The 12,180-nt window shown below is 39.8% G+C and overlaps 1 protein-coding gene across 2 annotated transcripts in view; it reads left to right on the top strand.

Annotated features, from left to right (window-relative positions):
* Positions 1 to 12,180, top strand: part of CBL (Cbl proto-oncogene) — an 82,587-nt gene that overhangs the window by 17,413 nt on the left and 52,994 nt on the right. The window contains exon 2 of one of the 2 annotated variants that reach the window (XM_082683575.1): positions 1,853 to 2,100. The exons of the other annotated variant lie outside the window; for it this stretch is intronic. Within the exon in view, the coding sequence (XP_082539701.1) occupies positions 1,853 to 2,100 (248 nt within the window). The remainder of the gene's footprint in view (positions 1 to 1,852; positions 2,101 to 12,180) is intronic. 2 annotated transcript variants of the gene reach the window in all.

Genomic DNA, 12,180 nt, shown 5'->3' on the forward strand with positions numbered 1-12,180 from the left:
ACCTGTGTGGCTCAGTGGGTTAAGCGGCTGCCTTCGGCTCAGGTCATGATCTCAGGGTCCTGGGATTGAGTCCCGCATCGGGCTCTCTGCTCGGCAGGGAGCCTGCTTCCTCCTCTCTCTCTCTGCCTGCCTCTCTGCCTACTTGTGATCTCTGTCAATAAATAAATAAAATCTTTGAAAAAAAAAAAAGAAAGTTTTCTCTGTAGTTTAGATAATTTTCTTATATTACCTTCTAAAGCTTTATAGGTCTGCCTTTCACATTAAGATCTGTAACCCAAGGTCTACTTTTTGGGGGTTTGTTTTTTTGTGTGTATATGTATGGTTTTGTTTTTTGGTATAGTGTAAGGTGAGGGTTTAGTTTGATTTTATTTTTTTTGTTCTGTTTAGATACCTGATTGTTCCACTACTATATTTGGAAAAGACCACTCCTTTGTGATAAGTGAAGGGCCTGTATATGTTTGGGTCTGTTTCTAGACTTTTCCCTTCCACTCATTTGTCTTTCCCAGACACGGGAAAATCCATGTAAGTGGAAAATACAAAATGAGATAGTAGGAATAAATATAAATTTATTAGTCATTATTAACAAATATAAAATGTACTAAACTCACTAGTTTAAAAACAAAGATTGTTACATTGGGTTTTAAAAATATTGCTACGTATTCCTTAAAAGAAACCCAAATAAAACATAAGAACTCAGAAGTTGAATGTAAAAGATGGGAAAAAGAATTATTAAGCTAGGGACGCCTGGGTGGCTCAGTTGGTTAGGCAGCTGCCTTCGGCTCAGGTCATGATCCCAGCGTCCTGGGATCGAGTCCACATCGGGCTCCTTGCTTGGCAGGGAGCCTGCTTCTCCCTCTGCCTCTGCCTGCCATTCTGTCTGCCTGTGCTCGCTCTCTCTCCCTCTCTCTCTGACAAATAAATAAATTAAAAAAAAATTAAAAAAAAAAAAAGAATTATTAAGCTAAATGTTCTGCAGGTTTTTTTTTTCCCCCCTTCCTTCTTTTCTTTCTTTTTAAGCATTCTCCATACCCAGCATGGGGACTGGAGGTCATATATATGGCAAGAAATGGTATCTCAGTTGAGCTCCATGGGGTTTCAAGGCTCCTCTGCTCCCAGACCCTAGTGGCTGTTACAATTCTAGCCTATTACTTCCCAGGGCAGCCATGTTCTTTATTTCAGTCCTTAGGAATTTTCTTTATTGTGTTGTGGGGTGAGCCATGCATTTGAAATGAACTTGTTCTAGTTCATCTAGCACTTTTTAGGTATTAGTGTGATGTCTTCCTCCTGCTGCAAGGTTTAGTCTGCTATGTAAGTTTTTTTTTTTTTAATATTTTATTTATTTATTTGACAGGTCACAAGTAGATAGGCAGGAGGGGGGTGGGGGTGAGCAGAGAGCCTGATGCAGGGCTCCATCCCAGGACCCTGGGATCATGACCTGAACCAAAGGCAGAGGGTTAACATACTGAACCACCCAGGTGCCCCTATTTTCTTTCCTTCTTTTTTTTAAAGATTTATTTTTAAGTCATCTCTACACTCAGCATGGGGCTTAAACTCAAAATCCCAAGATCAACAGTTGCACACGCTACTGACTGAGCCAGCCAGGCCCTCCTTGTCTGCTATGTAATTTCTGGACCATTAGTCTCTCATATGGTTTTAAGAACCCACCCTTCTGGGGGGGCCACTAAAAATGCAAAATAATTGCAGGGGTGTTATGGATCATTTCTTATGGTCTTGTGCATTTTTTAGTATTTCTGCAACAGAGCACATATTTTATAACTTTTTTTTTAACTTGAAAAAGGAAATTGTCCTTAAGATCCTCAGAGTAATAGCCCTTCTTTTCCATTTGTTGCAGGTGGTGCGATTGTGTCAGAACCCAAAGCTGGCGCTAAAGAATAGCCCACCTTATATCTTAGACCTGCTGCCAGACACCTACCAGCACCTCCGCACTGTCTTGTCAAGATATGAGGGGAAGATGGAGACCCTTGGAGAAAATGAGTATTTTAGGGTGTTCATGGAGAATTTGATGAAGAAAACTAAGCAGACCATAAGCCTCTTCAAGGAGGGGAAAGAAAGAATGTATGAGGAGAATTCTCAGCCTAGGTAATGGCACATACCACACAAATACTTCTTCAGGTCTGTGACTGCCTCAATGGGTAACACTTAGAAGTAGTTGACTTGGTTTTAAATTTTAGGTCAATGAGAATGCAAAGTTGACATTTGATTTAAAGGTGGGTTTTATATAAAATGTTACCTTGGAAGACATTGAATCCCCCCGCCTCTGAAAAGTCAGTGACTTTTAGTCATGAAGATGAGTTGGAGGTATAGGTCCATTGGAGACCCCCACAGATCATGGAAGTTTGGGGATAGGTGAGAGTTTGAAAGAAGGTTGAGGTTCAGCTGAGGTTGGGAGTCAACAATAAGAGGGCAGATTTTGCCAGAGCTATAACTTATTAGGGAAGTCATCTATGTGGGATAAAAAGTAAAAAAATAAAGTCAGTAGTTAGGTAACTTTTTTTTTTTTTTAATCAAAGTGAAATGACGTTTCTTTTACTGTATTGGGTATCCCATCTGTTATTAGTTTGGTTGTTACAAATTACATACTGGGAGAGAAACGGGTTGATTGTAGGTATGGTTGTATTTGGTTTGGTCCAGTGGGAAATACTAACTCATCTAGGACAAGTAATAAAATGTAAATTCGACTAGAGGTTTGTAGGTAGTAAATTAACACTCAAGGAGTGACACCAGTTAGGAAGAACAGTAATTTCTGAGGGCATTAAGTAAGCATGCATTACTCAAGCACTAACTTAATAAATGGTATCCTTGTAGCTTACCTACCACTCCTTTGACTCTGGCTTAGATTCTGGGAACCCTCATCCCTTAGTTAAAATTTTATGCCCGTCATTATTTATATTAAGTTTACTACAACAGATTACTCAGGTTTGATCCAGAGTATCAGTCTTTTCTCATTAAAAAGATTTCTGGTGACTGAAATCGATCTGTAGGAACCTTTATAGTTTCTAATTTATATGAAAGTGAACTTTATTCCTTTTAAATATTTAAATTTTATGACTTGTTAAGATAAAACCTGACTATGTGGACCCTAGCTAACTGGTGATTTTGTATGGCTGAGTTTTTAAAAAATAATTTTGCTTTATGTAATTTGAAATTTAATTTATCATCTACAGTGAACTAGGTTCTAATTGTAGGAGGTGAAAAGGGGAGTTTTTAATTATGATGTACTGAGGCAGATGCTTTAATAGAGAGATGTACAAAAGGCTGCATGAACACAGGTTTGCCTGGTTGCATCAGGGGATGTGGCAAAGTGGAAGTGTGATGTGAGCTGGGTTGTAGAAGGCAAGTAGAAATTTTCAAATTAAAAAAGTGAAAAAAAGGCCTTTAACATGAGGGCATGAACATGCCCAGGCTCCGTATGTTGAAGGAATGTGAGTGGTCTGGGTTGGCTAGAATTGGGGCAGACAAGTGAGCTGTGAGTACAGGTGGGAGTTCTTTTGTCTCTGGACATTGTCCTGTGGGTAAGAGGCTGCCACAGAACTGTCACTGTTGTTCTTTTTTGAAGAGGACCTTTATAGGGAGATTAAAATAGTAGATTTCCCAGTTTTAGAGCATACTGAACATTATCTAATTTTTTTTTCTTTTCCCTGCTGGATTGCTCATTCCTGAGAGGCAGTATGCTGTGTTGGTTAAGAGAAGGGACCCTGAAGCTTGCATTTGAATCTTAATTTTGCCATTTAGCTATGCGATCCCTGTTTATTCATCTGTAAAATGAGATAACAGTAGTACTTTATTTGTAGGGTTGTTGGGAGTTGTTAAATGAGTGAGTAAATGTTCAGCACTTAGAGTGGTGATCGGCACAATGAAAGTAATAAGTGGGTTAGCTCTAATTTTAATCCTCATCCTGATTTTCTTTACTATAAACATCATTTATTGTATCAAGCTGTGTGTTGGTGATACTGCCAGATCATAATTAAGTACATGGACCAATTTGCCCTTAATAAGTGGCCTCATACAATTACTTTCAGGTTCTTCTGCTGTTTTTTTAAAAATCTTCCTGTCAGTATGTTTGTCTGTATCAAGTGTTATTACCCATAATAGGAAGTTTTTAATACACTATGGGCTTTGAATCCATACAGCAAGGTTTGTACAAGTTCTCTATAAAATGAGAATAAATAAATTTCAATTGAGATTCAGATTTTTTTAAAAAAATATTTTATTTATTTATTTGAGAGAGAGCCAGAGCATGAGAGGGGAGAAGGTCAGAGGAAGAAGCAGCCCCGCAGAGCTGGGAGCCCGATGCAGGGCTTGATCCCAGGACCCTGGGATCGTGACCTGAGCTGAAGGCAGTGGCTTAACCAACTGAGCCACCCAGGTGCCCCTCAGATTTTTTTTTAACCAAGGAAAATGTATGGCTTTCCTGTGTGACCTTTCTGATGTGTATTTTGGTTCCTTAAAGAATTTTTTCCTAATCAGTTTTTTAAATTGAGATACTAATGTATCATAAAATTCACCCTTTTACAGAATGTAATTCGGTGGTTTTTGGTATGTTAACAAAGTCTTGTAACCATCCCCCACTATCTAATTTAAGAATGTTTCCATCATCTCAAGAAACACCACACTCATTAGCAGTCACTGCCCATTCCCCACTTCTGCTCCCCCCACCCCCCAGGCCCCTGGCAGTCACAAATATCTATTTTCTGTCTCTGATGATTTGCCTGTTCTAGACATTTCATGTAAGTGGACTTGGAATGTGTGGCCATTTTTGTCTGGCTTTCCTAACAACTCGTTCATGTTATAGTGTGGGTCAGTACTACTTCCCTTTTTAATGGCTAGATATACTCTATCCCATGGATATACCACATTTTGATTATGGACATTTGGGTTGTTTGCACTTGACATAATGAATAATCTGCTGTGAACATCTGCATGTAAGCTTTTGTGTGGCTATATGTTTTGCGTTCTCTTGGGTAAATACCTGGGAGAGGAATTGCTGAGTCATATGGTAATTCTATGTTTAACTTTTTGAGGAACTGTTAGACTGTTTATCACAGCAGCATTTTACATTCCTCTAACAATGGAGGAGGAGAGTTCCAGTTTCTTACCAGCACTTGTTATATTTTGTTTTTGTTTTTATAGCTGTCCTACTGGGTATGGGGTAGCTATCATTGTGGTTTTGATTTGCATTTCCCTAATGAGTAATAATGTGATCTTTTTTTCATGTGTTTATTTGTCATTTGTGTATCTTCTTTGGAGGAATTTCTGTTCAAATCCTTTGCCTGGTTGGGGTTCTTTTTATTGTTGAGTTGTAGCATTCTTTACATATTCTGGATACTAGACCCTTAATCAGAGATATATGATTTACAGCATTTAATTCCCATTCTGTGGGCGGTCTTTTCACTTTCTTTTTAGTGTCATTTGAAGCACAAGCAATTTTAATTTTGGTGAGGTCCACTGTTTTTTTCTTTGGTTACTTGTGCTTTTGATATCATGGCAAAGAAACCATTGCTTAATCTGATTTCATGAAGATTATGCCTGTGATCATTTTGAGTTAATTTTTGTATATCATCAAAGGTAAGGGTCCAACTTTATTCTTTTGCATATGGGGATCCTTTAGTGCCAGCACTATTTATTGAAAAGAACATTCTTTCCCTGTTGAATTGGCCTGTATTCCCTTGTCAAAAGTCAATTATATGAAGGTTATTTTTAGGTTCTCTCTCTTCTTTCCGTTGGTTATGTCTGTCGTTAGGCCAGTATGCATACCGTCTTGATTACTGTAGCTTTGTAGTAAAGTTTTAGAATCAGGAAGTGTGAATCCTCCAACTCTGTTCCTTTTTTTTTCCAAGGTGGTTTTGATTATTTGAGGTCCCTTGAGATTCTTTATGAATTTTAGGATCAGCTCACCAATTTCTGCAAAATGGGTGGCTGTAATTTTCATAGGAATTGGATTGGACTGGTACATCTGTTTGGGAAGTATTGCTATCTTAACAATACTAAGTCTTGGGGCGCCTGGGTGGCTCAGTGCGTTAAGCGTCTGCCTTCGGCTCTGGTCATGATCTTAGGGTCTTGGGATCAAGCTCTGCATCAGGCCTTCTGCTCAGCGGGGAGCCTGTTTCCCCTCTCTCTCTGTCTGTTTCTCGTTTGCTTGTGATCTCTCTCTCTCTGTCAAATAAATAAATAAAATCTTAAAAAAAAATACTAAGTCTTCCTATCTATGAACATGGGATGTTTTCCCATTTGTTTAGGTCTTTTAAAACATCTCTCAGCAGCGTTTCTGTAGTTTCCAGTGTACGAGTTTTTCACTTCCTTGGTTTAATTTATTTCTAAGTAGGCGTGCTGGGTGCCTCAGTTGGTTAAGTGGCCAACTCTTGGGTTCATCTCAGGTCCCAGGATGGAGCCCTGCTTTGGGCTCTGCACTCAACAGGGAGTTTGCTTGAGGATTCTCTGTCTCCTTCTCCCTAACGTGGTGTGTACGTGGGATCGAGTCCTGGGATCGAGTTCTGCTTTGGACTCCCTGCTCGGTGGGGAGCCTGCTTCTCACTCTCCCTCTGCCATTCCCCCTGTTTTTGCTCTCTCCTCTCTCTCTCTCATATAAATGAAATCTTTGAAAAAAAATTTTTTTATTCTTTCTGATGCTATTATAAATGTAATTGTTTTTCCTGCTTTCATTTTCGGATAGTTTATTGCTGGTATATAGAACACAACTGATTTTGTATCCTGTAACTCTGCAGGACTATTTACTGATTCCAGTAATTTCTTACTGGATTCCTTTGGATTTTCTGCAAATGAGAGCAAACATTCTTGTCTTGTTCTTGATATGAGGAGGAAATCTTTTGGTGTTTTCACCATTGAGTATGATGTTAACTGTGGGATTTTCTTTCTTTCTTTCTTGTTTTTTTTTTTTTTAATATATTTTATTTATTTATTTGACAGAGATCCCAAGTAGGCAGATGGCAGGCAGAGAGAGGGGGAAGCAGGCTCCCTTCCGAGCAGAGAGCCTGATATGGGGCTCAATCCCAGGACCCTTAGATCGTGATCTGACCCAAAGGCAGAGGCTTAACCCACTGAGCCACCCAGGTGGCCCGTAGCTGTGGGATTTTCATAGATCTCCTTTATCAGGTTGAGAAGGTTTCCTTGTGTTCCTTGTTCAGTGTTTTTTATCATGAAAGGGTATTACAGGGCTTTTATGCTTCATTCCTGGTTTTTCTTTTTGGGAGAGAGAAATGTGTGGACTTGTAAATTCTGGAAAAAGTGAATATGTTGAGTTGCACTTAGGACAAGGATGCAAGGAATCCTCAGGAGTAACAAACCGGGGTTGGAAATGTTGCCAGGATTCTCTCCGCATTCTCTTGATGCAGACGGGTGTCTAAATTGCTGGAAAACTGACCTCTGCTACATCCAACATTTACATCTTGTGGGGTTTCCACTGTAGTACAACGTCTTGACTCTCAGTTTCAGTTTTGACTTTGGCTTGCTATGTATGTGTAGATCAGTTGATGATCCCTGAACCAGTCAACTCGAAAGAAAAGGTGAGTGCTGTGGGCCAGGAGTCACTTCTAGATGAACCTGCTGGCTTGGGGAACACACTTGTTTCCCTAAAGCTGTATGCACAAGGGAATTTGTTCCTAGGCTGGATGTTGAAGAGCTGATCCCTTAAGTCCGCTCTGTATATCTATCCATATTTAATAGAGTTGCTTCCTGTCTTTATTTTAGAGAGGATATTAGGTGAAGTAACTTCTCTCAAGATAAACTTGCCCTTATTTCTCTTAGACTTTATAAAAAACGACTTAAGCAAAAACTTTAAGCTGCTTTCTTGTCTTTGATCTGTGACCCTGGTTTTTGCACCTGTTTTCCTTCTTGCACAGGATGTTACAATAGAAGCTGAATGGGATTATGCAGCAGAGTCCATCTTAAAAACATTACTGTTTGAGTATATACAATTTGAAAATAAGATGAAACTTTGTTGTAACTCTGCTGCCTTTTTAGTTATAAGCTGAAATGATCAAGATTTGGCTTCCTTGTCTTTCAGCTGGGAATAATTTAGAACTAACTAAAAGTTCATGTTCTAACCATTCATTAAAGAAAAAATTAGTCTTGGGTACTTTCTTGATGGTAAGCACTACTCGAGGAGCAGTGATCGCACACCACGTGGAACCAACACAGTCCTTCTCTTAGGAGGGTTGTAACCTAGAGCTTGTAAGGTTTTTGGTGTTTCTCTAGTAGAACAGTGGTGTTTCATAGACAAGACAGAAGTATTTGTGCTGCTGTAGTCTTCCCCTAGCCTCCCAGAGAGGTTTTCAGTTAGTGTGTCATATCTTAGTGTAGTCAGCTTAGATCTTTGGTGTGGAGAAGATAGGGCTTGGGGCGCTTGGCTGGCACATTTGGTTAAGTGTCTGACTTTTGGTTTCATCTCCAGTCGTGATATTGAGCTCTGCTTTGGGCTCTGTGCTCAGCTCAAGTCTGCTTAAGTTTCTCTCCCTCTGGCCTGTGCCTGCCCCCCACCAGGCTTGCTCTCTGTCTCTCTGTTTCTCTCTCTCTCACACACATAATTACATTTTTTTAAAAAGAAGTTTGGTTTTGGTTAAAGATTCCCACTCAGATTAGGAATGACTTTCTGATGATTGGGAAGGGGGCAGCACTCCCTTTTTGGTCCTGGAGAAAGATGATGGCTTGAATCAAAGTGGTGATGGTAGAGATAGCAAGAAGTAGACAGTACTTGATGTGTTTTAAACCTAGAAAGGGGTGCATGGGTGGCTAAGTCGTTTAAGCCTCTTGATTTTTACTCAGGTCGTGATCACAGGGTTGAGGGATTGAGTCCCACATTGGACTCTGCGCTCAGTGCAGAGTCTGCTTGGGATTCTCTCTCTTTCTCTCCCTCATCGTCTGACTCTTCCCCCAGCTCTGTGCATACTCTTTTTCCACCTCCCATAAAAAATAAGTAAGTAAGTAAGTGAGTAAAATCTTTAAAAAAAAAAAAAAAAAAGAAGCAGCAGAGCTAGCATTGGCTAGGTTTCTGGTTTGAGCAATGGGAATTCACAGAAACGTATAAAAAGAGGGGAAGAACTTGATTCGGTAGTTACTTTAGAATGGTAGCATTGGCTGCTCTGTGGGAAATGGATTAGGCTTAGGGGTAGCAGTGGTGGGATCAGAGGGGTAGGTGACAAGGTTGTTGTCAGCCAGATGGGAAGCAAGATAGTTTGGTCTAGGGAGAGACTGAAAGGAAGAAAAGTGGGAAGATTGGAGCTAGAATCAGAAAGAATTCCTGGGGAACTGGACAAGAGGAGGGCAGGAAGAAATAACAGGGAAGGATCAAGATGACGTATAGGTCTCTGTCATTAACTCTGCCAGTGGCAGCGGCATTTACTAAAATGGGGTATTCGGAGTATAGATGTGGGGAGAGCTAAATTGGGAGTGAGGAGGATCAAGAGTTCCATTTTGGACTTGTTTACATTGGAGATATTTTTATGAGCCGTCTAAGGCAATAAGTCAAGCAGGCAATTGGCTGTATTAGACTTCGGAATTCAGAGGGGGATGTGTGGGATGTAGTTTTTGGCGGTATTTAAAGCCAGCAGAGTGGACAGAATCATCTAAGGGGAGAGGAGTCGGCAGTGGAGACTCCTCTCACTGGAAGAAGGAAGAAGGGAGAGAATAGATTGCAAGAGCCACAAAGAAAAAAGAGGGGGGAATGCCTGGGTGGCTCAATCGGTTATACATCTGCTTCAGCTCAAGTATGATCCTGGCATCCTGGGATTAAGCCCTGCAGCAAGCTCCTTGCTTAGTAGGGAGCCCGCTTCTCAGAACTCTCCCTCTGCTGCTCCCCCTGCTTATGCTCTCCCTCTCTCTCTGTCAAAGAAATAAAATCTTAAAAAATTTTTAAAAACTAAAAAAAATCCTCTTTCTAAATGGAAAATTGACAAAGGAAATGACTAGTTCACAAAAGAAAAATAAAAGGGCACATATAAATATTAAAAGAACAGTTGAGTTTATGAGTCATAAAATAATTTTCTTTGGCCCCCCAAATTGGCAAAAAATTGGAAAATCAGCTTATAATTAGTGTTTCAAAGGAGGGTGCATGCAGGAAAAGGGAGTACTCCCTTACCTGGTTGTGGTGGGAATGAAATTGGTTTAGCCTTTCTGGGGGCTGGTATGTATAGAAAAATTTAGAATCTTGCTCAGTTCCACTTTTAGAAATTTATCAAAAAAAAGTGAGAAGGGATTTGGATTAAAATATAAAACCATACAACTCCCAAAGGAAAATCTAGGGGTGCCTGGTGATGCATTCAGTCAAGCATCTGACTCGGTTTTAGCTCAGGTAATGATCTCAGGGTCATAAGATTGAGCACCGTGTAGAGTCTGCTTAAGACTCTGTCTTGGGCGCCTGGGTGGCTCAGCTGGTTGAGTATCTGCCTTTAGCTTACATACTGGTCCCAGGGGCTCAGCAGGGACTCTGCTCCTCCCTTATCCTCTGCCCCCCCTCAAATAAATGAATAAAATACTGGGAAAAATCTTTAAATAAAAAGACTGTCTCTCCCTCTGCCCGCCACCCCCTGTGTGTGTGCCCTCTCTCTCAAATAAATAAATCTTTAAAAAAAAAAAAGAAAAGAAAATCTAGGCAATAAACTCTTGGACATTGGCCTTAGCAATATTTTTCTGGACTTGTCTCCTCAGGCCAGAGAAACAAAAGCAAAAATAAACAGTTGAGATGACATAGAATTAGAAAGCTTTTGCACAGTGAAGGAAACCATCAACAAAACAAAAAGGCAGCCTGCTGAAGGGGAGAAAAATATCTGTAAGTGATATATCCAATATGGGGTTAGTTATCAAAGTACATAAAGATTCCCTACAACTCAAGACCAGAAATACAAATAATCTGACTAAAAAATGGGCAGAGGACCTGAGCAGGCATTTTTGTATTATTTAGAGTTAGAATAAGTTACCCAAGGACGAGTAGCTAGTTAAGTGCCAGAACCTCTTTTTTCGTTCGTTCTTTCTTTTTTTTCTTTTAAAGCTAGTTTCCCAAATGTTTATTACTAATTATTTTGGTTTTCTTTGAATGTAGAGGAATGGTAACAGTATATTCCACTCCATATTACAGAAATGGTCCCTTGGAGGTAACAATTCAAGTATCATATGAAATAGTAAACCACGTAGACTCAGACATGAGTACATCTTTTAATTGGTATGTCTTTTGCACACAAAAATACTCAATAGTGTGATTTACCACAGGATTTTGTCTTTATATAACAATCTCACCCCAAATATTTTGTATTGGACATAAGCTTGGTTATGTAAATAGAGGGAACATGAAGCTCTCCCTTGCCTTCTCTCAAAGAATCTGTGATAACTTGTAGAAAACCAGAACATTATAGAGAAGTAGGCAGTGAATGTCAAGTAGAATGTGCAAAAGCTTTTCCTAATCACTTCGTTCTACTAGTGCCAGCCAAGCCTTGCTCTAAAACCATAATACTTAGGAAGTGCACAACTGCATTTAAATTAGACCATCTTAAAGAACAAGGTCAAAAACTGGCTCCAAGAATGTTTTTTTTTTTGCCAGGCTGTAGTGTACGAAGGAGCAAATGCATTGTGTACTTTAATCCTGGCAGCTTAATTTTTTTTTACTTACTGTGTATTAAAATACATGTCGTCGTGTTCCCGCCCCCCCCCCCCCCCCCCCCCCCCCGCGCGCCAAAGCTTAAATCCAGTGTTTTAAATTTGTCAAAGAAACGGAGTAAGGAGGCTTCGCTAACATTTTTGTTTCCTCTCTTTGCTTAAACCCTTCCCCTCCTCCTTTCACATGCAAAACACTCACCCCGCTTCAGTGTCTAATACAATATACCTGGATGGTTGAAATCCAAGTGTAAGCATTCAGAGTTTAGTAGTCTTCAGCTTGTTTCATTCTTAGAACTTCTTCCCCAGTTATTTACATTTAAAATGGTTGACTTGTATTTCCTGGGTAAAGTTGATCCTTTTTTTTTTTTTTTTTTTTTTTTTAAATTCTCCTGTTCTGACTTCAAAGAGCGTGATTAAAAAGACACTTAGGAAAGAGAATCCTCCATTGTTACTTGTTGTAACTGTGAGCTAAATTCTCAGCCTGAACCTTTGTCCTGGGGATCTTTAGACCTATCTCTGTGTGAGTGAATATTAACTATTTTACCTTTTAATCACTGG

Source organism: Mustela nivalis (genome assembly GCF_964662115.1).
Source record: "Mustela nivalis genome assembly, chromosome: 9".
In the NCBI taxonomy this organism is placed as follows: domain Eukaryota; kingdom Metazoa; phylum Chordata; class Mammalia; order Carnivora; family Mustelidae; genus Mustela; species Mustela nivalis.